Here is a 25,088-nt window from a genome sequence, read left to right as displayed (position 1 = left end):
TGGGATGAAAACAAGTTCTTGAATAGGTTATTCTTAGTGTTTCACAGCTGTTAGAAACCCAATTCTCTGTAGGTAGTTCTTTTTATTCCCCTCCAGGGTGTCTGTCTATCACCCCCAGATTAACTTTACCTTGAAGTTCCAGATATTCTGAACGCAAAAACACAGCCCCACTGGGGCTCAGTATTTAGTGGCAGAGGTAGTATTTTATTTTTCTTTTGAGCATCCCTCCTCAAGGACACTAAAGAGTTTGTAAAACATTACTGAGCAAAAACAAAACGTTACCAACAACAAAACTGCCAAAAAGGAAAACAAAGCAGCATTCAAATATTGGAAAACATGAGAGCTAAAGTGCTTGAGATAATTTCTTAACGATGCACATTCTAAGTCAATCATTCCCATATAAAATCCAATGCTATTTTTCAATAGCATCTGCCTGCCTGCATAAGCTTCACCACTAATCTATGGCAGGATAAAACTACAAAGCCAGAGCCATTATGCAGAAGGGCTAGGAGCAACAGCTTTCTTTCTTTCACTCTTACTCAAAGTTAATAAATAGTATTCAAAGAAATACATTTTCAACTTCAGGCAGAGGAAGTTTGACTTCAAGGAAAGTGACTGTATGGGTTTCCCATGCAATGAAGTCAGCAGCATTGCCTGAAGCTGAACAAAGCTTCAGTGGGATTTATAAAGTGCTGTCTTTTAGTATTTTATGCCTGTCTTTAGTAGTGTTTTTCAAACCAGCACCAGGGTTGTGAGATATAAAAAAATACTGAAATAACAGACTAAATTTGAGAGGATGCTGGAGCCAGACAGACATTGTGTAGTGCACATGGAAATATAAGAAAACCAAACCAAACCAAGCCACCTCACCCTAACCCAATTAGGGTAAAACTCTTCATCCTTAAAAATAAAACCAAATATCTACCAAGCACCACAAGCAAATCTAAATGCAACACCTGCCTCCTGGTCCCCTGGCTTATTCCACAAATATGGAACTACATGAAACAAGTCCAGCAGCTGTGGTTGTGAACCTGAGCCTGCAGGCACTCAGTGCAAAACTCTCCTGGCATTCAGCCCCACGAGAGTGATCCAGTTTTCACTAAAGCCAAAGGGAGATCCCTACAGACTTCAGACTGGCTCCACAGATCGACAGCAGGAGCAGGACCTTCTCCAGTCGCTGCTTTTCTATCTGGCTACAAGAGCCACCCCCTGAATTCCTGGAGGGGAATTTCCCCTCCGTGCATGCATTTTACATCCATTACAGTTAATATCAGTTACACATGCATATCAATGGAAGAAAAGTCCCAGTTGTGGGGAATTACTGGTAGTAAGAAAAGAAACTCGGTAGAAATGCTGGGAATTGCTAAAGACCCAACTCCCAAATCTGTTTCCCTGTTTAACCAGCAGGCATCTGCCCACTGGGCAGTAATGCAGGAAGCTCTATAGTGTGTGGTTGTGTGTGTGCAAAGGTGCGCGGCGCACGCAGGATGAGCAGACGGGCACGTTGTGCGGCGCGCCGCCCGTCGGGAAGCCACCTCCTGCGCTGCGTCCCAGCATGCGTCTCCAGCCCCAGCCCTCGCTGCTCTCACTTAGGAGTTGTGTTGTTGCAGTCGTCCTGTGCTGCAGCTGGGAGGGAATGGTCTATCCTGAACTCTCCCTCCAGCCCGCCGGGTGCCTTCGCTGAATCCCCCCGGGCTGAGGGTTGGCGGCTGTCTGCGCTACCCGCCTCGAGCCCCAGGATCTGTCTCTGCACCAGCTTGGAATAAAGACCTCCTTCTTCCATGAGCTCCTTGTGTGAGCCCTGCTGCACCACGCGGCCCTTGTCCAGCACAATGATGTTGTGTGCCTTCTCGACAGTGCTCAGCCTGTGTGCTATGACAAGCACTGTGTGGTTCTGCAAGTCACCGTAAATCGCCTGCTGAATCTGTTGAGGGAAGAAAAGATGTTAGTGCATGAGCATCGCTGGCACTGTGTTGGGAGGGGAGGAGAGCAGCTTGGTGGCTCTGAGTTAAGAAATCTCTGGACAGGAGGTTTGTTCTCCTCTGATTATGCTGGGGACACAAAGCAGGGCCCCCTGTAACCTTATGGCCATCCGTCTCACTGTGCAGCCCCAAATTCTCTCTCAGTGCAGCCAGCCTTCAGATGGGGAATGCACACCTCCAACTGCTGGTAACAGAGTAGTAAAGTGACAGGCCTGATCTTGTATGCTGAGCTCTTGTTAGAGCTGGGGTGCAACTCTGGAGGCCATGTAGCGCTAGCCCTGCTGAAGAGCCTCACCCCATCCTGCAAGCCCACAAACTGCTCTGAGATCACACTTGTGCAGCACTCATCCTCTAGCACTGGGAGGCCTGTCTTCATGCCAGCACTTTGAACCAGCTTTTCATTGTGCCAATGAACTAGCCAGACCAAAGGAGACTACTGGTAGAACTGTTTGGTCATCACATCCCAGCCAGATAAACCATGGTTCAGCATGGCTTGTTTGGTGCTTTAGTTCAGATTTTAGCTCGGGTACTCCTCCCTACTGCAAGTTTGTCTATGGACTAGAAATTGAAGCTGTAACCTTTCCTCCAACCCCAGACTGCTTCTTCAGCCCAGACACGCAAGTCCCCCAAGTCCCCCACTCACCGCATGTTCACTCTCTGCATCCAGTGCACTTGTGGCTTCATCCAGGATTAGGATGGGAGGGGTTCGGATCAAGGCCCTGGCAATAGCCACTCTCTGCTTCTGGCCACCTGATAGCTGAGCTCCTTTTTCACCTGCCTCTGTTGGATCAAGAGAGAGAAGGAGCAGTCAAGATAAAAACCAACAACTGCCATTAAGTTCAGCACCCAGCCAACAACACCAGGACAGTATAATGCTCTGAAGCAAAGATGAGGCAAATGCTATTCTGTTTATTCACTTAACAAAGCAGTTTATATGTACTAAACGCCTTCAAGGCCGCAGTCCTTCCCTCCAGCAGAAACTTCTCCACTGTTGTCCCAGTGTGCGAGGGACTGATGCACATGGAAGGACCCACAGCAAGAAGTCACTAAGACTGAGAGATCATCCAAGCCCCGACTTCTCTCTTGTGCTGACCCTTGTGGCTGTATCACTGTAAGACGGGCTCTGGAGGCAGCACAGCTGAAGCACCAGTGAGGAGAAGCCCCTACCTTCTCATGGCTCCCTCAGAACAGAATGCTTTTGATGCAAACAGAGGGCTGTTGGTACCTGTGTGGTAGCCATCCTGCAGCTCCGTGATGAAGGCGTGTGCGTTAGCTTTCTGGGCAGCCTGAACAACCGACTCAAAGGAGGCTGAAGCTAAGCCATAGGAAATATTATCAGCAATAGAGCGAGCAAACAGCACTGGCTCTTGACTGACCAGGGAGATCTGCAGAAAGGAAGGGAAGAGCAGTGGGTTGGGAGCAGAAGACAGAATGGCCAAACAGAGTCTCAGATTATCAGCATTTGTTCCCACTAGGTAAGGACCAAGGCACAGAAATGCCTCAATGAGAGCTTCCAGCAACACTGCTAGGTGCCCAGTGGCAGTCCCAGTCCACTTTATGTTGTCTGGATGTATGCTGGAAGCTGCTGTGCAGAAAAGGAAATGTGTGATATGTTGGTATGTTGGCTCCTGGGATGAGCTCCCCACTCCAGGTCCCTGTTGTGGTTTTGCTCCAGACCCAGAACTCCTTGCACTTCTCAGTATGGAAAACCAGTTGCAGGGAAAATGCAGGCTGGAGGGAGCTTTGCCCAGTCTTGCCAATTCTCTGCTTGAGGCAAATTAGGAAGCTAAGAGCTGTTGCAATTCCTTAATTGCTTAGCAACAGCCTCCCTGTTCTACTGTACAGACATTGCTGCTCACTCTTGAATTCAGCCTGCTTTGTTAAACAGTCTATATTGAAATAAATTGAACCCTCCAAATTATTGCTTAGAACTGGACGCGGAGAGAACCAGTAGGATACGGTCATATTTTAATTGACTTCTCCCCATGCTCCTAGCACGACACCAGGCTTGCTAAGCTGAAAGACTTGCTTGTCTTTTAATTTTCACTCAGCACTGGCAGAGAATGTCAATTAGTCACACTGACTCTGGCTTTCCAGCCTGCTTCTGATCAATTGTTTTCAGGTTTTCCTGCTGTTCCTGAGGCCATTCACTCTGGGGGCAAACAAAGTGGGCAGTTACTTGCAGGGAAGATGGAGGCTGATCTGTGCTGACACACAGACAGAGCTAGAGGCCTGGATAAAGCACTCCTTTGCTGCTTCCAGAATTCCAAGTAGTTTAACTCCTCACAACCTGAGAGTGATTTTAAGATAGAATTTTATAGATTTTATAGATAGATTTTAAGGTAGAATATTCTGCGGGAATGCAAAACACTTTTTCCAAAACCAACTGAGACTATCAATAATCAAACAACCAAAACTGTACTCCTTTTGGGTTGGCCAAAAAAGTACAAAACAAAACACATTTCTTGTTCTGTTTTCAGCAGACTTCCCCCTTCTCCTGAAACCAATCATCGTCTTCTTCCTTTCTGCTCCCACCCCAAATTATCTGAATTTGTTTCCCGGACCACCTCCAGCTTTCTGGGCACTTCAGAGGTTTCCAGATCAAACCCATAGCCATATACAACGCTGCCATCATCCCCTCTGACCACAGCAAGCGATAGCTAGAGTACACTTATCAGTCGCTCGTACCACTGAGTGCAGGTACTTGTGATCGTACATGTTAATGGGACGCCCATCCAGCAGCACCTGCCCATCTTGCAGAGGGTAGAAGTTCTCCAGGATGTTGACGCAGGAGCTCTTCCCACTCCCTGACGGGCCCACCAGTGCTGTCACTTTGCCAGGGTGCAGGGTGAAGGACACGTTCTGCAACATGGATGGGAAAATGTGCTCAGGTGCTGGCCTTCATCAGGGTCCTGGAGCAGTGGCTTGAGCACTGCACAGGAGAGGTGACCAAAAGATGGCGATGGAGATCCCCCCCAACCAACCATTCTGGTGTGCTGCTTTGGCCATCTCACCTCCAAAAGACTGTTTTCTTCTCTCAGCTCCCTCTGAGGAAGCATAAAGCCTCCACATTTTGCTATGAATTTTCCTGCTTGTGCAGCAGGACCTCCAAAAACTGCAAAGCAACCAACCTCTTTGCTTGCTCACCCTGCTCCATGACCTCAGCCTCTCTCACGTGGAAGCAGCCTGAGACAGCTTGGCACAAAGCCCTGCACCATGCTGACGTGTTTAATGTCTGAGCTGGGAACAAGGGTTTTATTAATAAATCTAATTCTTTGTAAGGAAAGCCAGCCCTAAACACCTGCTGTTCACTATAATCTGCTTGCCAGCATGCTGCTGAGGCTGCCTTTATGCATCTCAAAAAGGGCAAATGACCTTCCCCACAGGCTGAGGATTGGTTATGGTCATTATGGAGAAACATCACAAGTTGCCTTGTGGTAAGGAATGCTCTGCAGCAGTGGGGCTCACCTGGAGGACCTGCGTTGCGGAACGAGTGCGGTAAGAGAATGTCACATTTCTGAACTCCACCTTTCCATCCACATGGTCTGGGGCCAGTGACCCATCGTTGACCATTGTTGGTTTGCGGTCAATGAACTCAAACACCTTCTCGGCAGCACCCACCCCCTGCATCAGGCCACTGTAGACAGAGCCCACAGACTGGAAGGGAAGAGGCAATGGTTAGACCCTCTCATTATGGAAATAGCAATTGGAACCACTTATAAGGAGAACAGTTGAAGCACTCTCTGATGTTAACTATGGTCATGAGGCAGAAAAAGAGAACTTTTGCCCCTGCCCAAGGCAGAGGAAACATCATCTAAAGGGGTTTTTGCATGGGTAGACATGGGAATACAAGAAGTAAATAGATGGATTGGGAAGAGGTGTGTCAAGAGATACATAACCAAAACTTCTACTGTAATCTTTTCCCATGTCTCTTTGCTCAAGACCAGCAGCTCCCCAATCCAAAGGCTGAATGCATCTGCATACAACAATGCGCTGCACCAGCCCCAGAGCAGCTGGTTTGTCCCCTAGCACACACGTTACATACGCAAAGCAGCCTCAGGTTGGACCTTTCTAGACCACCATTAGGCAGCTGGTATGGCTGTTCCCCATAGGAATATGGTCCCAGTGGATCTACTGTACTTCCTCCCACTAGAACTGCTGTACACTGACACTAGCTTTGCTGGAATAGCCTCCATCTTGCTGGCTAATTTCAGTGTTAAACTCAGAACTGATGAACAGCCTGTACTGTAAGTGCCTCAAACGCACCAAAACTATAGCCTGGAAACACCACCAAAGCCTGTAGCTATCAGCACAGATGGTGAGAGCTGGGTGAGCTGCCTCCAGCTCTGCTGTGCTGCTGCACGAAGGATGAAGCAGCACTGAAACCAGGCGTGGCTGTGAGGAAATCTGGACTTGCTAATTTCTGCTTCAGTTGGCCAGGCTTACGCCTTTGCAATGGGAAAGCAGCCCTGAGTGGGATCCCATCCCACCCACAATCCTAAGTTGCTAATGCGCTGCCAATGCAGCAGCTTGCAGCCTATTCCAGGGAGAGTTAAAAAAATGTAATATAATTAAGCTCTTAATGAATTCTGAAATTGAACAGGCAGCCACGCAATCTCTGCATCCTTCACACCAGAAAACATGCTTGGAAGGCAGCCAGGACTCTCCCCTTCAGCAGGGGTAGCCCAACCCTTTTAGTACTGATTGTCTTATCTGTGACGAGGTGCTTCAGATGCTTTCAAGTGTCAAGGTGTTAGCAGTGGTTGTATTCATGGGGTCACAGTAGAAATGGAGCAGGAAGCAGAGGGGAGAATCAGACTGCAGATGGGCAAAGCCACAGCAGGTGGTAGGGAAGGCAACACTAGCTCCAGTCCTGTGACTGCAGGGGTTGAGATCATCTCGAAGTCAAACACTGTGATATGGGGTTGCCTGGAATGATCAAACAAACTCACCTCCATGCAGTCTCCTAAGACAAACTCATAAATGATGAAGGATATCAGGTTTCCACTCGTCATTTGCCCAGAGATCACAAGGTGCCCTCCATAGTACAGGATGCTGACCTGGACCACCAGGAGGGTGAGCTGAAAGCAAGCAAACAGCCCAAAATCAGCAAGGACAGACAACACTCAAGTGCAATTGTAGTTACTCACACAGGAGACTGCAATTCAGCAGCTGGTATTTATTCTCTGAGCCCCAAACCCAGCATTCCTGTCAGCACATGGCTTGGGTATGAGAAGGGAAAAACAACTTGGTTAGCTGGGCTGACTGAAGGAATTCAACAAAATACAAGTCTGGAGTGGCAGCAGTGAAGGAAGACAGATTTATCTGAAATAACAGAGCATCTCATGGACGTCTCTTGGACTAGCATAACCCACACTTAAATTATCCAACACATACAGTCACCTCACTGCTAAAATAACCTCTGCATTATATGACACATTTTAATTTAGAGCACAGAGCCAGGCCAAAAGCTAATGCACAAGTCCTCCTTGTGTATACAAGTCTCTGAAGGATAACCTCAACTCTTGCTTGAAATTAGTGTATGGGGGCACCACCTACTCAGCAAAGATAACAGACCAGCCCTGATGTGATCCTGATGTTTCACCCTCTGCAGTGCCCAGTGCTCCATGCAACACTTGGCATACAGGCTGCCTGTCACAGGGTGACATGAGTGCCCGGAGTTTGCTGGGATCACAGTCAGTGGGAAGGGCTGTTGGCTATGAGCTGACACAGACAGAAAACAGGGGAAAAAGTTCCTCTTCTTTCTCTCTGCCAAGATCTGACCTTAAGATCCTGTTTTCTCTGAGAGAGACTCCACCAGGGCTGTGCTATATCTGTCAGCTTCTTTTTACACAAGCCCCACAGGAGCAGTTTTGCCTTTTCTGACTCAGTGGGATCCATTCTGTCCCAGTTCCCGCTGCTGGCTTCACCTGGATGCTCAGGAACAATGCTAACAATGCTCTGAACTTGCTGTCAGCACATAAGCCTCCTGCAGCTGTATGAAGGCATAACCCACACAGTTCTCAACAGCAGCTATTTGGATCCCTAAACACACAGGGTGAAGGCCCAATGTGAGGGTTTTGCACAGCCTTAGTTAGCAGCAGATACAAGAGGAGCCCCAAACCATCTGTTCTCAGCAAAGAAAAAAATATTTTGCAAAAAAAACCTAAATCAAACAACAAACCTGCAGCCTCCCTTCACCACCGCCCACATGTAGAAAATCTCTGCTTCTGAGCAGAATCTCAACCAACACTGTGGCTGTTTTCCCAGCCGGAACCGCCGGAGATGAGCTGGCAAAGGCACGCAATGCAGCAGCCTGAAAACATGAGGTTTTCCACGACCTTGAGCAGTTATCAATTCCATTCTTATTTACAAGAGAAAACAAACTGTTCAGCACCATGATGTGATGCTCCCCTAAGGGAGGATGGAATATATTTTGACAGAGGGCAGCAGATATCAAGGCTGGGCTCATCCCACAAAGCTCCCTGAGACCAGCACACACAACTCTCCATGCACATTTTGACACCTGAAGCCATGTCCCCTGCCAGTCCCTGGTGCAGGCCACCTACCCCGCTGGACCACACATAGTAGGTGTACGCCAGGGCCTCCCGCTTGTTGAGTCTGTACACTTGCTGCAGCTTCTGCCAGTACACATTTGCCTCTGCCTCCTCATTGGCAAAGCTGCGGACGGTCTTCATGGCAGAGATGGTCTCCTCGGCAGTGTTGTTGGCCTTGGCCAGGGCGTTCTGCACATCCTTGGAGAGCTTCTGCGGGAAGCAGAAACAAAGGGTGCTCAACACACGCCCAAGCTGACCATGGCAGCTCTCCCACAGGCTCTGGAGAGAGCACAGTGACTTTTCCAAGTCCATGGGCACCAAGGTTGAGGATGGGATACAGCCCTGACCTTGGGACAGTGGAAAGCAGGGCTGTGCTTACTGACAGCATTAACAACCAGCACAGAGAGCATGTGGTGTGGAACTTGCACAGTCCACAGGACACAGCATTAGCCACAAGGGACTCTCCTTGGCATAGGAAGAAAGCACTGGGCTGGGTTTAACCCCAATTTGATTTACTCCAAAGGGGGAGGAGAGGACAGATGGCATGGGAACAAGCAGGCACAGATTGGACAGTGCACAGCCAAGCTACCTCCTATGTCAGACCTGAGACACTTCAGCTTCCGAGTGTGAAGCTGACAGCCAAGTTTGTGCCACCTGCCCACATAGTTGTAATGCTGCCCTCGTGCCCGTACTGCAGGCAGCAAAGCACTTGAGTATCAACCCAACAAGCTCCAAAACCACCTGAAACTCCCACAGTGGGGACAGGCCAGCACTGTGGCACAGTTATGCCAGTTGCTCCTGCCTACCTTGTAGTACTTCCCGTAGATGTCAGACACCAGCATGATGATGGGGAAGCCCATGAAGGTGACAAGTGAGAGCTTCCATGAGAGGCTGAACATGAAGAAGATCACCCCTGTGGCCTTCACCATGTTGCGCAGGAAGATGTTGATGTTCTGGGAGACCAGGTCACTCACGATGGTTGTGTCCGACGTCAGGCGGGAGATGACATCCCCTAAAAGAATGAAGGGTTGGGGAAGGGGAGAGCAGGGACACGTCACTGTGGCAGGTCGTCACCTGTCCGTGTTCCGCGTCCCATCCCGCAGACTGTATAGCAGTCTCCTGGCAGATGGAGCTCCTCATCCAACCTAGCCCCTTGATGGGGTCTGCAGGGCAGCATGGAAGAGGATGGCTGCTGTTGGAGATGTGAAGCAAAGCAGAGGAGCTCAAATTGCTGCATGTGCGAAAGACATGAAACCCATCTGAAAGCAGGAGCTACATCCTTGGGTCGCTCAGGTTGGCTGCAGGATAGCACAGGGCACTGGCTCTGCATTGTACCTGGAGGCCATCCCACGTGGGTGCACCAGTGGGTGTTTGCTGAGCTGAACACAGCTTCCAGTTCATTTTTAATTGAAGCCAGGAGCCCTCCACCAGCCTTCTGCTGGCAACTCTCCCTGCTGTCCTCAGAGGACCAGGAGCATGCCTAGCACAGCTCACCCTACAGAGTGCCAGGCAGCTGCAGAGAGGGCAGAGGAGGTTTAGCCGTGTCTGCAGCCTGGAGAAGACCCAAGTGACCTGGAGGATGTGAGTGCAGCCACTAAGGGCAAAGCTCCTGCAGTGGAGTCAAATGCCACCTTGAATTTCTAAGTAGTTGGCCTGTGTTCCAGTGCAGCCAGGGCTGAAGTCCCATGCTATTGCATAACTATTAGTCGAGGGTTACCCATATCCCACTTACAATAACATATCCAGTGTCCTTAGCTAACCGGGCAACAGGAAGCAACTGCTAAATATGGCAACAGCCTCAAAACTAAAAATATTGCCAAGAAGAAATTAAGTATGGGAAAAGTTGCAGCTGACTGGGACCACACCAGAATGACAGATGGGGACAGGACTAGATGGCAAGGAGGAAAAGCCACAAGCATGCACAGCGAGGTTTACATGTCTGAGGTTTCCAGTGCCTGGAGCAGAGATGGAGGGCAGCTGATCAGTGGGAACTGAAGGGAGGTACAGGATGAAAAATGGAAGTATTTTGGGGATGAGATGACTGGAGTTAAAAATGCCAGCCCTGGAGCTGCTGGATATCAAGCTGTTTGGAGGCAATGTGGCATTCCCAAGGTGCTGGGCAATCCTGACCCCTGTGGCAAGAAAGCACCCAAAGGGAAGAGCTTTCTGTTGCTGTATCTAAACATGAGCATTTAGACACCACCTCTAAAAGCGCCTGAAGAGAGGGTAAACTAAGGGGGAAAAATACCACGTGCTGGAATAGAGTAAACCCAGGGGAAAGAGGAACCCACCTGTGCGATTCTCATCAAAGAAACTCATCTCTTGAGACACCAGCGACCTGAAGAGGCAGTTGCGAAGGCGGATGTTCAGTCTCGCAAATATGAGCGTAAAAACGCCGCCCCGGACACCTGCGGCAAATGAGCTAATTGCAGATAAGAAACGTTATAGACCGGTGGACACGAAACCCACTCCTCAGCAACACAAACACACCAGCGCCCGTATCGAGGGCTTGGGCAATGCTGTGTTGGTATCGCTTTCCACCCTGGGTAGTAATGATTAAATCAGCCCATGCTCCCCCCGGGTGCTAACAACATAAGGACAGTGGTCCTAATCACAGTAATGACAAGCTTCAGGCAGGGACAGTGATCACCAGGGAGCCCATCCCCTGTGCCTGCTCCCCCAGCACTGGCAGAAGGACATGGAAGATCTCATGACTGCCACCACTGTAAGAGCACAGAGCAGTCATATATCCTTGCTGGGCTCTGACCCCTGCGATTACCTTCCTATGGCGAGCAGCGACATGACCAGCACCGCCGTGGAGAAGCGGTCCATGCTCTTCTGCACCACAATGCCGTCAATGGCCAACCCTGTGTAGTAGGGCAGGAAGGTCTCTCCTGATGCAGAAGCACAGGACAAAGAGTTACAGACACACCAGTTGGGTCCAGCATCCAACCACGGGTTCATATTCCCAACCATGAAAGCCCACAGTCAACCTCCATCCCAACCACAGAGTTATTTACCCATCACACAAGATGTACCGGAAAGGCATGAACCTTAGCAACTAATAGAAAAGTTTAATTTCCCGTGGCATTTTATCCTCCACTGCATTTTTTTGCCCCATGTAATTTTTCCCTCATTTTTCCAAGGAGCAACATGGCTCCTCCCCTCCCAGTGAACAGCAGAGCATCCCACGGCCCCCTCCAGCTCCTTCACTTACCCAGCGCGGCCACGAGGAGGAAGAAGGAAGCAATACCCAGGAAGACGGCATCTGGCTTGGTGTAGGACAGCAGCTTATGGATGGTGGGTCCCGCTGCCTCCTCTCGCTTGTCCCGCGGGGCGTCGCAACTCTCCTCCGCCTCGGTGCGGGACTCAGAGCCATGACCCAGCGCCTCACGGGAAGATGTGACACAGGCCAGCAGCTGCCACAGCCCAAAGGTGGCCACTAACGCCACATAGGTCCAAGCAAAGAGCCCCCAGAACCAGGGGTCCCTGATGGTCCTCCGCACCTCAGAGTAGAGCAGCAGCTTCACCATCATGTAGATGCCCATGAGGAGGCAGACGACAGCAATGAAGGTCCGCGAGGCCCTGAGGCGCCGGGGGCCATAGGCCGTGTTGGTGGCCACCCCGATGGCGGCCCCCAGCAGCACACAGCTACGATAGAGACAGCCCCCCCAGATGTCCAGCAGCGAGTTGAAGATGTTGAAGTGCCGCAGGTCCTGAAGGATGTCCCGACCACGCCGGCCGTGGGCATAGAGCAGCGTGGTGACCACCACATCGGCCCCGCTCAGCACCAGCGTGCTGGCCACCGCCTTCCAGGCACGCATCCTCGAGGTGGGGAGGGACAGGCCTAGCGCAGTGAGGACATGGCCACAGCCTGTGCACAGGGCGAGAAGAAGGGGCGGAGTTGTTATTAGCCATGAGGAGTTAATGGGGCTGCAAGTGCCACTGGGGAAGGCCACAACAGCCACCCACTGTCCTGATCTCAAACACCGCTGTCTGTTCCTTCATCCTCTGCTCTTTCTCTCTATATACGCTCACTTTGACTTTTACAAAGTCACAAGCACAAATGAAGACAAACTCCATCCCTTCCAAGACGACTCCATCTATCACGAATCTAAAACCTGCTTGTGCAGGCAGCTTGGGCTGGATGATCTCCAGAGGTCCAACATCAAGCATTCTGGGATTCTTGCGTCTCATTGTGAAACCTCATTCTGGCTAGGTGACACTGAGACATGGGCACAGGACATCCATGCAGCCCTCATGCCCTGCGCTATGGGGCTGCAGAGTTTCTGGGCTAAACGTTTGTGGTCTGAGGGTCCCTCCCTGATTTTCTGGGATGAAGCCGAAATCAAACATGCAATAAAAACCAGTGTCAAGATGTAGCAAACATAAGGGAGAGCAGTTCCGCTTTGTAACAGATTATCCTCTTTGAAAAACAATGCAGAATATCTAAATACAATCCAGTGAATAAAAGAATGATGGCCACAGCGGCCGTATCAGCCTTCAGAATATTTATTAATTTGGAGCAAGCCATGAACGGGCAGCACTGTCAGCACGCAATAGGGTGGCACCCAATAAATATCCCAAGAGATTACAAAGCAGCTCCGAGCGGGGACTCCGCCCTTACCATCACGCGGGGGCAGCTCTTCCCCACGCAGTGCCTCCCCCCCTCCCGCCCCCCCAGCACTCACCCCTTTTCTCCCTTCTATGCACAGAGGATTACGCAGCAAATCCTTAAGTCAGAAGGTAGAACCCACCCGGAACGTGCCCGCCTCCACTCACGCATCCAGACGCGACCCTGCTCCTACCTGCGGCGGCTCCGGCCCGGCGCGACCGATGCGGGCGAAGGTCGGTGGGGGGCGGGGCTTCCGCTGTGACCACGCCCCTCGACGCTGACCACGCCCCCACGCTGCGGAGCGGTCCCGGCAGCGCCTCCGTGCGCTGGGAACGGGGACGAGCGAAGGGGTGGATGGGGAACCGGATCCCGCTCCACCCGAGCCCTCAGGCTCCCTTCCCGTCGCAAAATGCAGCAGAAGGTCCAAGGATGGGAGTTTATTTTATTTCTACAGCACTGGAGCGAGTAGGAAAAATCTAAAGGTGCTCTAATGCAGCTTGATGGGGTTTTAAATTAACCCCTAAAGCAAGGAGTGCAGTGAAGGACTTCCTTTCAAGAAATCCAGCTTATAAATACTTTTGTCTTCAAGTGTGGACAAGCGCATGCCAACTCCAGAGAGATGGCAGCACTCAACCTCCTCCCCGTTCAGCATGTGCACCCAGGTGGGCAGCATGTGTGACACCAGACCTGTGCTCTCAGGTGTGTGACGTGTGACACCACGCTCATCTGGGTCACCACTGCAACATTCAGGGTTCCTCTGTGCTGTACTTCAGCCTCAACAACCCCTCCAGCACAGATCTACATTTCACCCCATTTCTGTAGAGTACAGAACAGCAATGTTACTAAGGAAGAAGTCGTTCTTCTCTGCCTGGATAAACAGAAAATAAAAATCTCGTGTTCTGTTGTTGATTTTATTTTTGCTAATGAGTGGTTGAAACCAAAAAGCTCACATTGAGCCATCCCCGCGTCCCCGGGATGCTGTCAGACCTAGCATGGCCCTTCCCATGTCACACTGAAGAGTGGGAAGGGCTGTTTTAAACCACAGGAAATGGACTGCAACTTGGCTGAGTCACGTTCCTGGTGCTTTCCTCACCTGCACCCATAACCCTTCCCAGGCCTTGCTGCAATTACCCCCAGTGGGGCAGTTTCCAAGCTGTGTTTGAGGTGGAGCTCTTGCCAAGACAGAGTCCCTTGCTCCCCAAGCATAAATGAGGATGGTGCCATTTCACTGTGTTGTAGGGATGGTCCCAGCCTGGACTGGGATGAGATGGAACAGACCCTATTGTCTGAACCTTCCCCTTCCTTGCCCTCCCAGACTGAGCAGGTGTCTGTGCCTGGACCCCCAAACAGCTGGGACAAGAACCTCGGGAACAGTTCACACTACTGTCCCCAGCCCAATGGGACACCCAGCAAAGCCCCAGAAGCTAGCTGGTTTTCTTCACTTCAGCCATACTCTGCTCATTTGGCAGGACTGTTTCAATTTGGAAGGACACAAACTGGCCCTTCTTCAGCTTCTTCAGGGAAGAGGCACCGTTGCTCCCAAACACATTTTCTTCCATTTTGAATGTAAGAGAGGGCAGGACCCGACTTTTCCTTTTCATGGTCTTCCGCTCCCGCTTGTAGGCTGTGGTCATATTGGCGATCACCTGCAAAGCGGATAGCTTTGGTTGGGCTTAAAGGAGAGGTAGCTTAAAAATCAGCTCAACCATGCTGCAACTTTGATGGCAAAAGCTGTGCCAACGTCAGCACCACCGGCTGCACCTCAGGGCAAGGGAGGGACCAAACAGGGACCTTCCAGCCTCATTTCAACAACCCCACACTTCCAGGAGACCTTGTGTTAAGAAAGCATTATTTAATGGCTGTGCTCAGAGTTCTCCATCAGTAGAGGGCAGAATGGGATCTAGGCTGAAGCTATTGGAAGCTCACAACACCTCCTGTTAAACCACAGCTCTCGCCCTGCTTCTCCTGCAAGCAGCACCAGTGACCCAGCCAGGGCAGAACACCTGGGCGTTGCCTAAGCAGGGCTCTGCTGCCACTGCCACAACACACCACCCGCTGTGCCTGGCAATGGGAGAAAGCCTGCAGGCAAGAGATTCTTGTGGGATGGCATCTGTGGACAGATGGGGGCTTAGCTGCAAAACCCCTTCAAGGCACTGCAAGACTTACAATTTCCTTCACCGCATTCTGCTGCTCTTGAACTGCAGCGGTGAATGGTGGGAGGCCATCTGCCTTAGCAGAGCTAACGCTCTGCTCTTTTGAGTCCTTGACAAAATCCACCTGCAAGGCATAGACACGTGGTTATTACTCCATAGCAGTGTCAGTGGCAAACCTCACACACAACTGTGCTCTCTTGCAGAGTTACCTCAGACGACAGGCACACGTATCTGTTGAACATGAGGAAGAAAGGGGTGTATTTCGTGGCAGAGTTCACCGACGTGCGGAAGTCGAAGAGCACAGGGTCAAGGTGGGCATCCCATTCACTGGGCTTCTCATTCACCACGTTGCAGATGGAGGATTTGAGCACCTCAGCACTGCGGTGATCCAGGCCCACACAGTCCACAGGGTTTGCAGGGGTGAGAATCTGGGAGATGTTCCAGCGCTCACAGAGAAGCCGGCTGACCTGCAAAGGCAGGGGGTCAAGCCCACAGGAGGACAAGGCAGGTCTGCACTGCAGCATTATGAGACAGTGTGAGACAGCACTGCCTCACTGGGATGTAGCTACAGAGTGCAGGAAACAAAATACTGCTTATAATGAAAAAGACCGAAGTAGAAATCCCACTGGCAACATGAGGATACTACAGACGAGGGAGAAAAGTATTACTGGGCATGAAAAACTCACTAGAGAAGTCAGAGCTGGAGAAAACATGTTGCAACAAATATTACAGTGCTGTGGTTTTCCACAGCACTGGCAAGCTGGGTTAATCCCAGGGTAGGGCAGAGAGTTCATAGCCATCATCTCACAGGATTTTTTCCTTCTGGGCAAAGAAGCTGCAGTGTGGCTCAAGGCTTTATACCACATAACCACAGCTTCAAATCCCGACAGCATGAAAGCAGTGGCAAAGCACCTACTGCTGGCAACAGGGCTGGGACAGGGAGATGGCAGCTTCAGCTCTTCATACCCTGTACATGGCATGTTGTAGCTCTGATCAAAAGCAAACACTCAAGATCATGTTGTTTCTCCCTGAAACAGCCAGCACCTGACCTACCTCCTCACAGAAGTCCCAGCTCTCACCGGCATAAATGTTCTTGGATGCTCCAAACCTGAATAAGAAGAGGACACACAACTTGCTTTACTCTGCTCACCACAGGGCAGAAGCAGAGGCATTCAATCCGCACGGGAAACAGGATACAAAAGGGAGAAAGGTCCTCCAATAGAGCGGGTGCTGAAGAAGCATCTTCCGAAGCACCTCCCAAGAGCAGAGAGAGATCTGTTGGCTGTATCTGTTCCAAAATAGCCAACCCTGTTTGCTTTTGAATGATAAGGCACCAGAAGAAACAAGCAAAGTTTACTGTGCAAGTCTCTGCTGGCCACATGCATTTCCCACAGGGTACAGTGGCGGCAGGTACCACATGAATGTAAAACAAACACTCTCTACAAAGGATCAGAGTACATTTTATAACTCTGTAGAGAACTGGGGCACCAGCTCTCTTGACCTTGGAGCCAAAAAGTGAACCACTTATGTTTCCTTCTCCTTTTCACTGCTAATAAGAGAATAACATGCTGTTCCCAAGGACTCTGTAGATAGCAAGAGAGGGGCACTGCACGGCCTGTCCTGCAGAAGAGTTCCTGCTCTTCTGGAGAACCATCTTGTGGACACATATTTCAACACAGTTTCTAGAGCATCCCTTATCTCACTGCAGAGCTGTAATTTAATCAAGAAGAGAAGAGCCCACCTGTAAAAAATGGTAGCTAGTGCTTTAGCCACTGACAAGGCATCTTTCTTCTGCAGAGGAACAGCCTCAATCCATTTAGTGAAGTAGTCAGTCACAATGAGGACATGTGTATTGCTCTGGCTCGTCTCAGGAAAAGGTCCTGCATAAACAAGCATTTAAAAATAAATACATAAATAAATAAATGTGATGCTGTAATATCACCCAAACAGGGAAGGTAAAAAACCAAGCCCAGAAAACAACTGCTGCCAAAAGGCAAAATACTTTAACTCTTTTCTGCTGTCATCTAGACAGTACAGTTCTGTGACCTTTGTTAGTAACAGCACACCCATCACAGCCTCAATTCCGAGTGGTAACTCACACCCACACAACTCCCATTGTGTATGCAGTGGGAACTGTGCCAGGCATTCGGATCAGGCTGCACCCTGGTAAGCTGCTACGGCTTCCTTGGCAGTTCTTCACCACAGAGGTAGGCGGCTGTCACTCACGTGTGACCGTAAATCTGCCACACTTCCCGACAGCGGGTGCAGAAACCTTGAAGAGCTTGTGAGACAGCCACGAACACTCACCATGAACAGCTAATCCCAGCACTTCCCAGGGGGACTCCACTTTAACAGGTCTGGTTTTCCGTGATATGTTCTTGTTGTGCTCTGCGTTCTGGCATGTTTCGCACATTTTGATCTGGAAAAGGAAAAACTGTATCAAAGGATTTTAAAATACGCTGCCAAGTTATGTCAGATTCTAAACAAGTTATAAGTGGGTAAGAAGGACAGTACCTCTGTGCAGCTTCCTTCTACCCAATAAAAACAGAAGGACACAAGAAAAAGAGAACAGAAGACAACAGGCTGACACAACTCAACTCTGACAAAACTCACCAGACAGCCTTCTCTGACACAATAACTGACTTTCTCAATGCGGCCTATAGCAAAGACATTTCTTACCCTGGTTTGGGGTAAATATTTATTGCATTTTTTCTAACGGCTAGAGAAATTATCATCCCTAGGATACCAGAGGGGTACTGTCTGGACCAGGTAGTGTAGCCACACTTCTCCAAAGCAGGCTTTTGCTGCAGAGCCCTGCTTGCAGGGGAATTACAATAGGTGAGGCCAAGCAGCCCAGGAGAGCTGGTGGAAACACTGTGCTCCTCTCTTTACAGCAGTTCAGGGAGCTGAGGAGCTCTGGCAGGAATGCAGCCTGCTCAAAGCTAAACTCAGCAACGCTTTGTCTGAACCAATCTGATATTCCCACACTGGCCAAAACTGCCCTGCATGAGGATGCCTACCTGTGCAGGTTTACTGATGCTCAGGGGAAAAGACATCCAATCTATCCAGCTGCCTCAAGACGCTCCAGCAGTTTCACCTGCAGCGTGGCCCAGTGCACGGCTTCAAAGCAACAGCACCAGGAGCAACACCATCCCTGCACCAGGGCTCTGGCAGCTGCTCACTCCTGCCTGAACCTCCTGGGAAAGTCAAAGACGTTGCTCCAGACTTACCCAGTCCACCACATCCTTCACAATCCCCAGCCAGTAGTACCGGCTCTGAATGCGGTGCACTGTTTTCTTCTGGCCCAGGTGGTTCCCGATCTCGGTGAAGTGGCTCTCCAGGAAGACCTGCCGCCTGCGCTCGGGGTCCACGATCACCTCGCGCTTCTCCTCCTTCTTGGGCCCCACGTAGTACAGGCAGCCACCTGCGGGCGGGACGGCTTTGTTTCCCGTGATGATCCCACAGCCGTTCCCGTGAGGGTGACAAGGACATCTCCCAAAAGCAGCACAGCTTCGCGCTGAGCCCACACGCAGACCCAGGGACCTCACCTACGCAGACGGCCCTCCTCCAACAGAGGGTCCCAGCACCCACACAGCGCCCCAAATCCCCACGTTTCGCCCCCAAAGCGACGCCGGGATAACGGCGCGGCACCGCCGGGTTCCCTCAGCGGATCCCCCCCCCGCAATCCCCCGAGGGTCCCCCGGTTCCCACCATCAACGACGAATTTCTGGGCGTAGCGCTTGAGGTTCTTCCTCTTGATGGAGCAGAAGCTGGGCGGGAAGCAGCCCTCGGCCAGCAGGCGGTAAATGTCCTCGAATTTGCTGCTGGGGACGCACGGCTCGGCCGCCACCACCACCTCCTCCTCGGCCACTTGTAGCGAGGACTCCATGGCCGCCGCGGGGGCCCGGGCCGGGCGCGTGCCCGACGAGCACCACGCGCGTGCCCGAGCGCGTGCCCGGCCCTGAGGAACGGCGGGAGGGGGGCGGGGACGCTGCCGTGCAGCGCAGGGATCGTCTGCAAAGAGCCGCCGGTCCGTGCGCGCCCCGAGGCGCGGCCAACGCCTCGCTACGGGCTGGAGATACGGGGATCGGCGGCGACGGCGTCGAGATTGCAAAAACCGGCACGGAGAGGGAGCAGAAGAGGCGTTACGGCCGCCTCCTTTTCCCCGTTTTTCTTTCGGCCCGGAATTTTCCGACGCTCCCCCGCGCCCTCCGGAAGCGCTGTGGCGGCGGACCCGGGCGCGCGCTCCGCTCCGGCGGGAAACATGGCGGCGGATCGGGCGTTCCGAGCCTGCGCCTGCTTCTTCTCCGCCAACATCTTCGTCGGGCGCTGCGGGATGCACGTCTGCTACCGCGACGAGCGGCAGTTCCGGCGGGACTACGGGCGGGTAGCGGCGGGGCGGGGCGGGGCGGCTGGGTCGGCGGCGGGCTCGGCCGCTGACGGCCGTGTCGTTGCAGGCGCTGAGGGAGCGGGGCTGCGGCGGCGAGGAGCAGATGGCGGCCGTGCTGCGGGAGGTGAGCGCCGAGCCGCGGGCGGGGACCGAGGGCTGGCAGCTCCTCGGTCCCTTTCCTGCTATTTATAAGAGCCCGCTTTGGTGGCGGCGCCGGAGCAGCCTCCCAGCGCCGAGCCGCCGTGTGGCGATGCTCTCGGCACGGCATCCAGTTTCTGGGGGTCCCGGCCGGCTCGGGATGCCCCGCGGGTCCGTCACACGGCGGGCGGTGTGACCTCGCGGGGGGCGCAGCAGAGCAGTTGTTGCCTGAGCTGTTTGCTGTGCGGTGATGGACGAGCCTGTCCTGGCACCACTTAACGCTAATCCCTCCCGGGAAACGTCTTCGTTGTGGACAAAGCTGCTCTTGTCAGGACATAAACCAGACCCAGAGCGATTCATGAGGTGTCAGAAATGCCTGAAAGGGATGAAAACTCACCGCTCCCCTGACACATCCACGGAAAGACTTCACCTATTTCTTAAGCCATCCATTGTGCAAATGCGTCTCAAATCCCTCTTAGGCATCTGGGTTTTTAAATATTTACTCATCCTGTCTTGACTACAGAAAAGCAAAAGCGCGTGCTCAGGCTCCCAGAGGTGCCCTGAACAAAAATAACTGCTCTAGAACAATAAGCAGATTCCCGGAATTGTTTTAGTTATCCTCTTCTTTGTTATCTGTTCTGATTCTCTAGCTCGACGCTCTGTTGTTTATTCCTAGATTGAAGCAGAAGTGCAGAGAAGAAAACACCTGGTTCGTCAGTCAGCGGAGCGCAAAGCCATCATCTCTCAGTGTTACAAACGAAAGCACTCAGAAGTGTACACTCTTCAGGTAGATCCTGTGTTTGAAATCTGCTTTGCACTCAAGGAATTGGCTGAGAGCTTATATTTGCAGTAGGGAGCTGTTTTATCATCAAGAGTGTGTGCAGTTCCAGAACTGGACTGAATCAAAACCAAAACAGCTGTCACAGCCCAGCGTCTTCTCCAGGCAGGATTCTGCCAAGTGAGGGTCATTCTTTATGGAAGCTGCACCACCACCTGGTGCTGAATGCAGAATATAGTTAATAATTGTGAGCTAATGTGCCACTGCACCAACAGGGTCACTGAAGAGTAAGGGACAGCCACAGAAATCAGCACAGGTAAACAACTAATTACTCTCAGCTGAAGGGTGGGAGCAGGCTGCTTGTCTATGTGTACCCCGCTGAAAATGCAGCAAAGCCACCTTTGTTATGGGCTGCTCTGCTTTGAATTTCCTGATGTTTGACAGACGTGTTCCTAGATTATCAATCACACAAAAATTCTCACAGATTTACTGCTCCATAACCCCTTAGTAACATGTTTTGCCATTGACTGTCATGATCTGTGCAGGAAAGTGCTTCCAGCAGAACTCTGTCGTGTTAAGGCCAGGAAAAGATGGTAAATCTTGTAGAAATGTCTTTGCTTTTACCCTTTAGGTGTCTGTAATGCAAGCCAGGCTCTTTCCCATTGCACTAAGAATAAATCTGGCCAGTTATACTTAGAAATACTCATGAACTACAACTACACACAATTTACTGGTAACATTTCCTGCCACAGAAGTAAGCCAAGGGCAACTATCAGCCTCGCTCCCTAGGCTTTACATATTTTCCTGTGTGTATGTGAAAGTCTGTTTTCCTCTCAGGCTGTAAAAGACTCTGCAAGCTAATTGTGTTTCTGTTTACATTTGTCATCCTTCCCTTGGCACCAGGATTCATTTCTGGCCCCAGGTTTTCTAGAAATCGTTAGATACTGCACATCACCAGATGCTAATCTCCATGGCCTCCTGCACTACACCGAGTCCTTCTCAGGTACAGAAAACAACCCATCATCAACAGAGAACACCCATGTGATGCTGCAGTTTCAGTGATGGCAGCTGTTTCCAAGCCCTGTCTTTGACAGCTCGGTTTTGATACACAGCCGGGACAAGCAGGATGTTATTTTCTGCTTGACGAGAGGCTCTGGAGAGGCAGTATTGTGCAGCAGTTATGTTGTGGATGAGATCCTGTTTTCTGCTTTTCCAATCCCAGTCTGCTGATGTCTCATCAGAGGCTCTCACTACAGCAGGGCTGGGGTTTTGCTTGTATCATAACCTCACAAGGAGGACTGCTGTGAAGGAACACTTAGCTTGAGGGGCTTGGTTTTCCCTCCCCAGTGCTTCCCCATTTCAGACAATTCCCTTTGGTTAGTCTGAGCTGAAATATTTTCAGTCTAGTTTTCAGCCTTTTAAAGAGATCTGTGCTTTCAGCTTCCCTGGTGGCATTTTTGAAGATCTCTCCCTGCCAGAAACACTGACAAAATTTGGAAGGGAAGCTGCAAAGTTGCCTCTTTTTCTCAAGACAAAAAGAAAGAAACAAGTGTGTGTGTACAAGGCTGCCGTTGGTTATTTTCCCAAGAAGCAGTTTCCAGGCACATTACCTGTTCACACTGTCTTTATCACAGCTCCTATATCCTTAATACTGAGCTCCCCACCTTTAGGGCTCTACCCTGAAAAGCAGCACAGGCGGCCTGGCCTTCCCAGAAAGGGAAGATGGGCTGGACAAGTAAATTCGCCATCCTCTGAATGTCCTCGAGTCCCTTTCATCCATGAGGACTGCTGTTGATTTACTGCCCTCCCTCTGCAGCTTCTGGGCCCTCTCAGAGCATTTCCTTGGCACCTACAGCAGGCATGTAAATCAGTACCAGGTTTCACAACTGGATGGGGAAGCCTGGAAGCAAAGGGTCAACATGAAAAATAACAAATCCATCCCAGAGCTGATCCTGAGGAACAGTGCCAACTCCTTGAGCAGCCAGAGCATGAAGTGAAAAGTCTGGGTGCTGCATTCTCACCAACACCAGCATAGTCTAGGCAGAAAACACAACAGCCAAGAAGACTTTCATGTTATTTTCCCCAGCAAACAGTCTCACTTTTCTTGACAGATAAGCGGATCTTTCGACTCCCAGTGTTCACAGAGGAGTTCTGTCAAGCCTTTATTGAGGAGCTGGAGAACTTTGAGCAGTCAGACATGCCTAAAGGCCGGCCCAACAGCATGAATAACTATGGGGTAGGACTCATCAGCTCTTGTGATTCTTTAGGGGGAGTGTTCCTGAGCAAACTGTTTACCTCCTTGCTTCACAATCCTTTCCAATCCAAACTGTCTATAATTTGAGTGCAGCATAGTTTGAGTACAGACTCTTTGAAATGAGAGGGTTGAAGGAATGCATGTTATTTGTCCAGAGGCAAAAGGATGGGCAAAAGCAGGGAGTCGGGGTGGGATCTGGTATCTCAAAGCAATGAGCACCTTGCATTTAAGCAACACATCTTTAAATCAAGGAGTACGTTTTTAAAGGACACTCAATTTTTGATCTTACTGTGTTCACTATCACTTTCTACCTTGATCCTCTTTCCTTTCCCTGTACCTGGAGCTTTTTGGTCCTTTCTTTGAGCAAGCATCAGAATTGGAAGAGTGCAAGACAGCTCAGCAGCTGCTCTGATGAAGCAGCAGATGTACCCAGCTGTTGGTCAGCTGTTCCATCTCCTCTCTTTTGGACAGGTTTTACTCAATGAGCTGGGGATGGATGAAAATTTCATCACCCCCCTGCGTGAAAAATATCTGCGTCCCATCACAGCCCTGCTTTATCCTGACCTGGGGGGTGCCTGCCTGGACAGCCATAAGGCATTTGTTGTCAAGTACTCGCTGCACGAAGATCTGGATCTGAGCTCTCATTATGACAATGCAGAAGTCACCCTAAACGTTTCACTGGGAAAAGACTTCACAGAAGGCAATTTGTACTTCGGGGATTTCAGACAGGTACTGAGCACATTCCTCATCTGGACCCAGCTTCTGCTCCCCTCTGTCCTCCAGTTTCAGGGCATTAACTATTTTCTAAAAAGCAGTTGCTCACTTCTAACAGTCAAATCCAGTCTGTCCCTTCCCCTTTTCTAAAATGTAGTGGTTAAGTAGGGACCTCTACTGCTATAAGTGAATTAGCAATATTCAAGCTAATTGCAACCAATTCAAAGAGAGGAGAAACACAACTATTCTAGTAGCAGCTGGAGTGAAGCAAACCAACCCGTCTTCCCACAAGGAAAATAATGATCAAAGAGGTGCTGAGAGGGAGAGACAGAAGTTACTTACTTCAGACGAGACTTAATTCCATATCCCCTATTTCCAGGGAATTCTAAACAAGAGAGGGATTAAAAAACCCTACACTGGTGAAACTAGTTTGTTGTTGTTTTTTTGTTTTTTAATTGAAACTGCCTTTAAATTCCCTCTGGACCTGGCACTGAAAATGGCTTACTGTGACTGAAGTGGTTGAACTGTGGGTGAAGAAAATTCAACTACTTGAACACTGTTCTTTTAAGGACTTTCTGATGTAATGCCGTATCTACCTCCCTTTGTTCCAGGATCCTTCCCCTGTGCCAAACTACATAGAGGTGGAACATGTGGGAACCCAGGGGCTGTTGCACCGAGGAGGGCAGATCCACGGGGCGCTTCCCATCGCCTCGGGGGAACGCTGGAACCTCATCATTTGGATGAGATCATCAGCCATCCGCAACCAGCTGTGTCCCATGTGCAACCAGAAACCCCAGCTGGTGGAGGCAGAGGGGTTTGGAGACGGGTTCACAGAAACCTGTGAAGAAGACGTGCCTGAGACCGTGGATCTGTGCTCGGTGTGGTAGCAGGTGGGGCATGCCTTCTGCAGAACAGATTGCCTCCAGCTGCTTTCTGCCTTCTCGGACCGTGCTGACAGCCTCGGGAGGACGCTGAGTCATTTAAGAGGGAGCTGTCACCGTGCAAGGTGACACCAAACCGGTCCTGCTGGGAAGCCAGCTGCTCCCACTGCTGCCGCGAGGGCTGGCGAGGGCACGCAGCCACATCGGAGTGCTGGAGGAGCGCGGAGACGTGCAAAGCCCCAGCACTGACTCACTGCAAGGACTGCCGATACGTTCAGGTGTGCAGCACAGACCCCGACGCTGCTTTTCATCTGCGGAGACGTGTGTGCCGGCGGGCGGTGCGCTCCGCGTGTACGTGGGAAAGAGCAGTGCAATAAACGTCCACGTGCACCGCTCGGCGCTGTTCGCAGAAGCTCGCAGGGACGCTTCGCAACCGGCCGCGGGAGGAGGAATGGCAGCCTGAGGGCCTCCGCCCGCAGCCCAGCGGCAGAAGCGCTGCGCTCTGGCTACCGCGCTCGGTGTCCCCGCGCCGTGAGCGGCTCCGCGAGCGCTTCGCTGTCGGTTCCGCCGAAACCCGGAACCACGGAGGGCGGCGCAGGGACCCGGGCGGCGCCTTGTGAGTGAGT

The 25,088-nt window shown here is 51.1% G+C and overlaps 2 protein-coding genes across 2 annotated transcripts; one reads left to right on the top strand and one right to left on the bottom strand.

Moving 5' to 3' along the window:
• Positions 1 to 1,585: 1,585 nt before the first annotated feature.
• ABCB9 (ATP binding cassette subfamily B member 9) lies at positions 1,586 to 12,363 on the bottom strand (the record flags this gene model as incomplete). The annotated part of the gene is made up of 11 exons (XM_079543858.1): positions 1,586 to 1,924; positions 2,626 to 2,762; positions 3,208 to 3,367; positions 4,671 to 4,844; positions 5,451 to 5,639; positions 6,935 to 7,063; positions 8,552 to 8,749; positions 9,346 to 9,551; positions 10,831 to 10,961; positions 11,319 to 11,433; positions 11,757 to 12,363. 11 exons carry the CDS (start codon positions 12,361 to 12,363, stop codon positions 1,586 to 1,588), a joined length of 2,385 nt encoding a protein of 794 aa, XP_079399984.1.
• Positions 12,364 to 19,571: 7,208 nt separating this feature from the next.
• OGFOD2 (2-oxoglutarate and iron dependent oxygenase domain containing 2) lies at positions 19,572 to 24,468 on the top strand (the record flags this gene model as incomplete). The annotated part of the gene is made up of 7 exons (XM_079543873.1): positions 19,572 to 19,694; positions 19,765 to 19,821; positions 20,512 to 20,622; positions 21,517 to 21,616; positions 22,725 to 22,849; positions 23,339 to 23,596; positions 24,193 to 24,468. 7 exons carry the CDS (start codon positions 19,572 to 19,574, stop codon positions 24,466 to 24,468), a joined length of 1,050 nt encoding a protein of 349 aa, XP_079399999.1.
• Positions 24,469 to 25,088: the final 620 nt, after the last annotated feature.

Source organism: Tetrao urogallus (genome assembly GCF_951394365.1).
Source record: "Tetrao urogallus genome assembly, chromosome: 17".
Lineage (NCBI taxonomy): Eukaryota > Metazoa > Chordata > Aves > Galliformes > Phasianidae > Tetrao > Tetrao urogallus.
The sequence above is the reverse complement of the archived record's forward strand: the minus strand, read 5'-3'. Positions and strand labels throughout refer to the sequence as shown.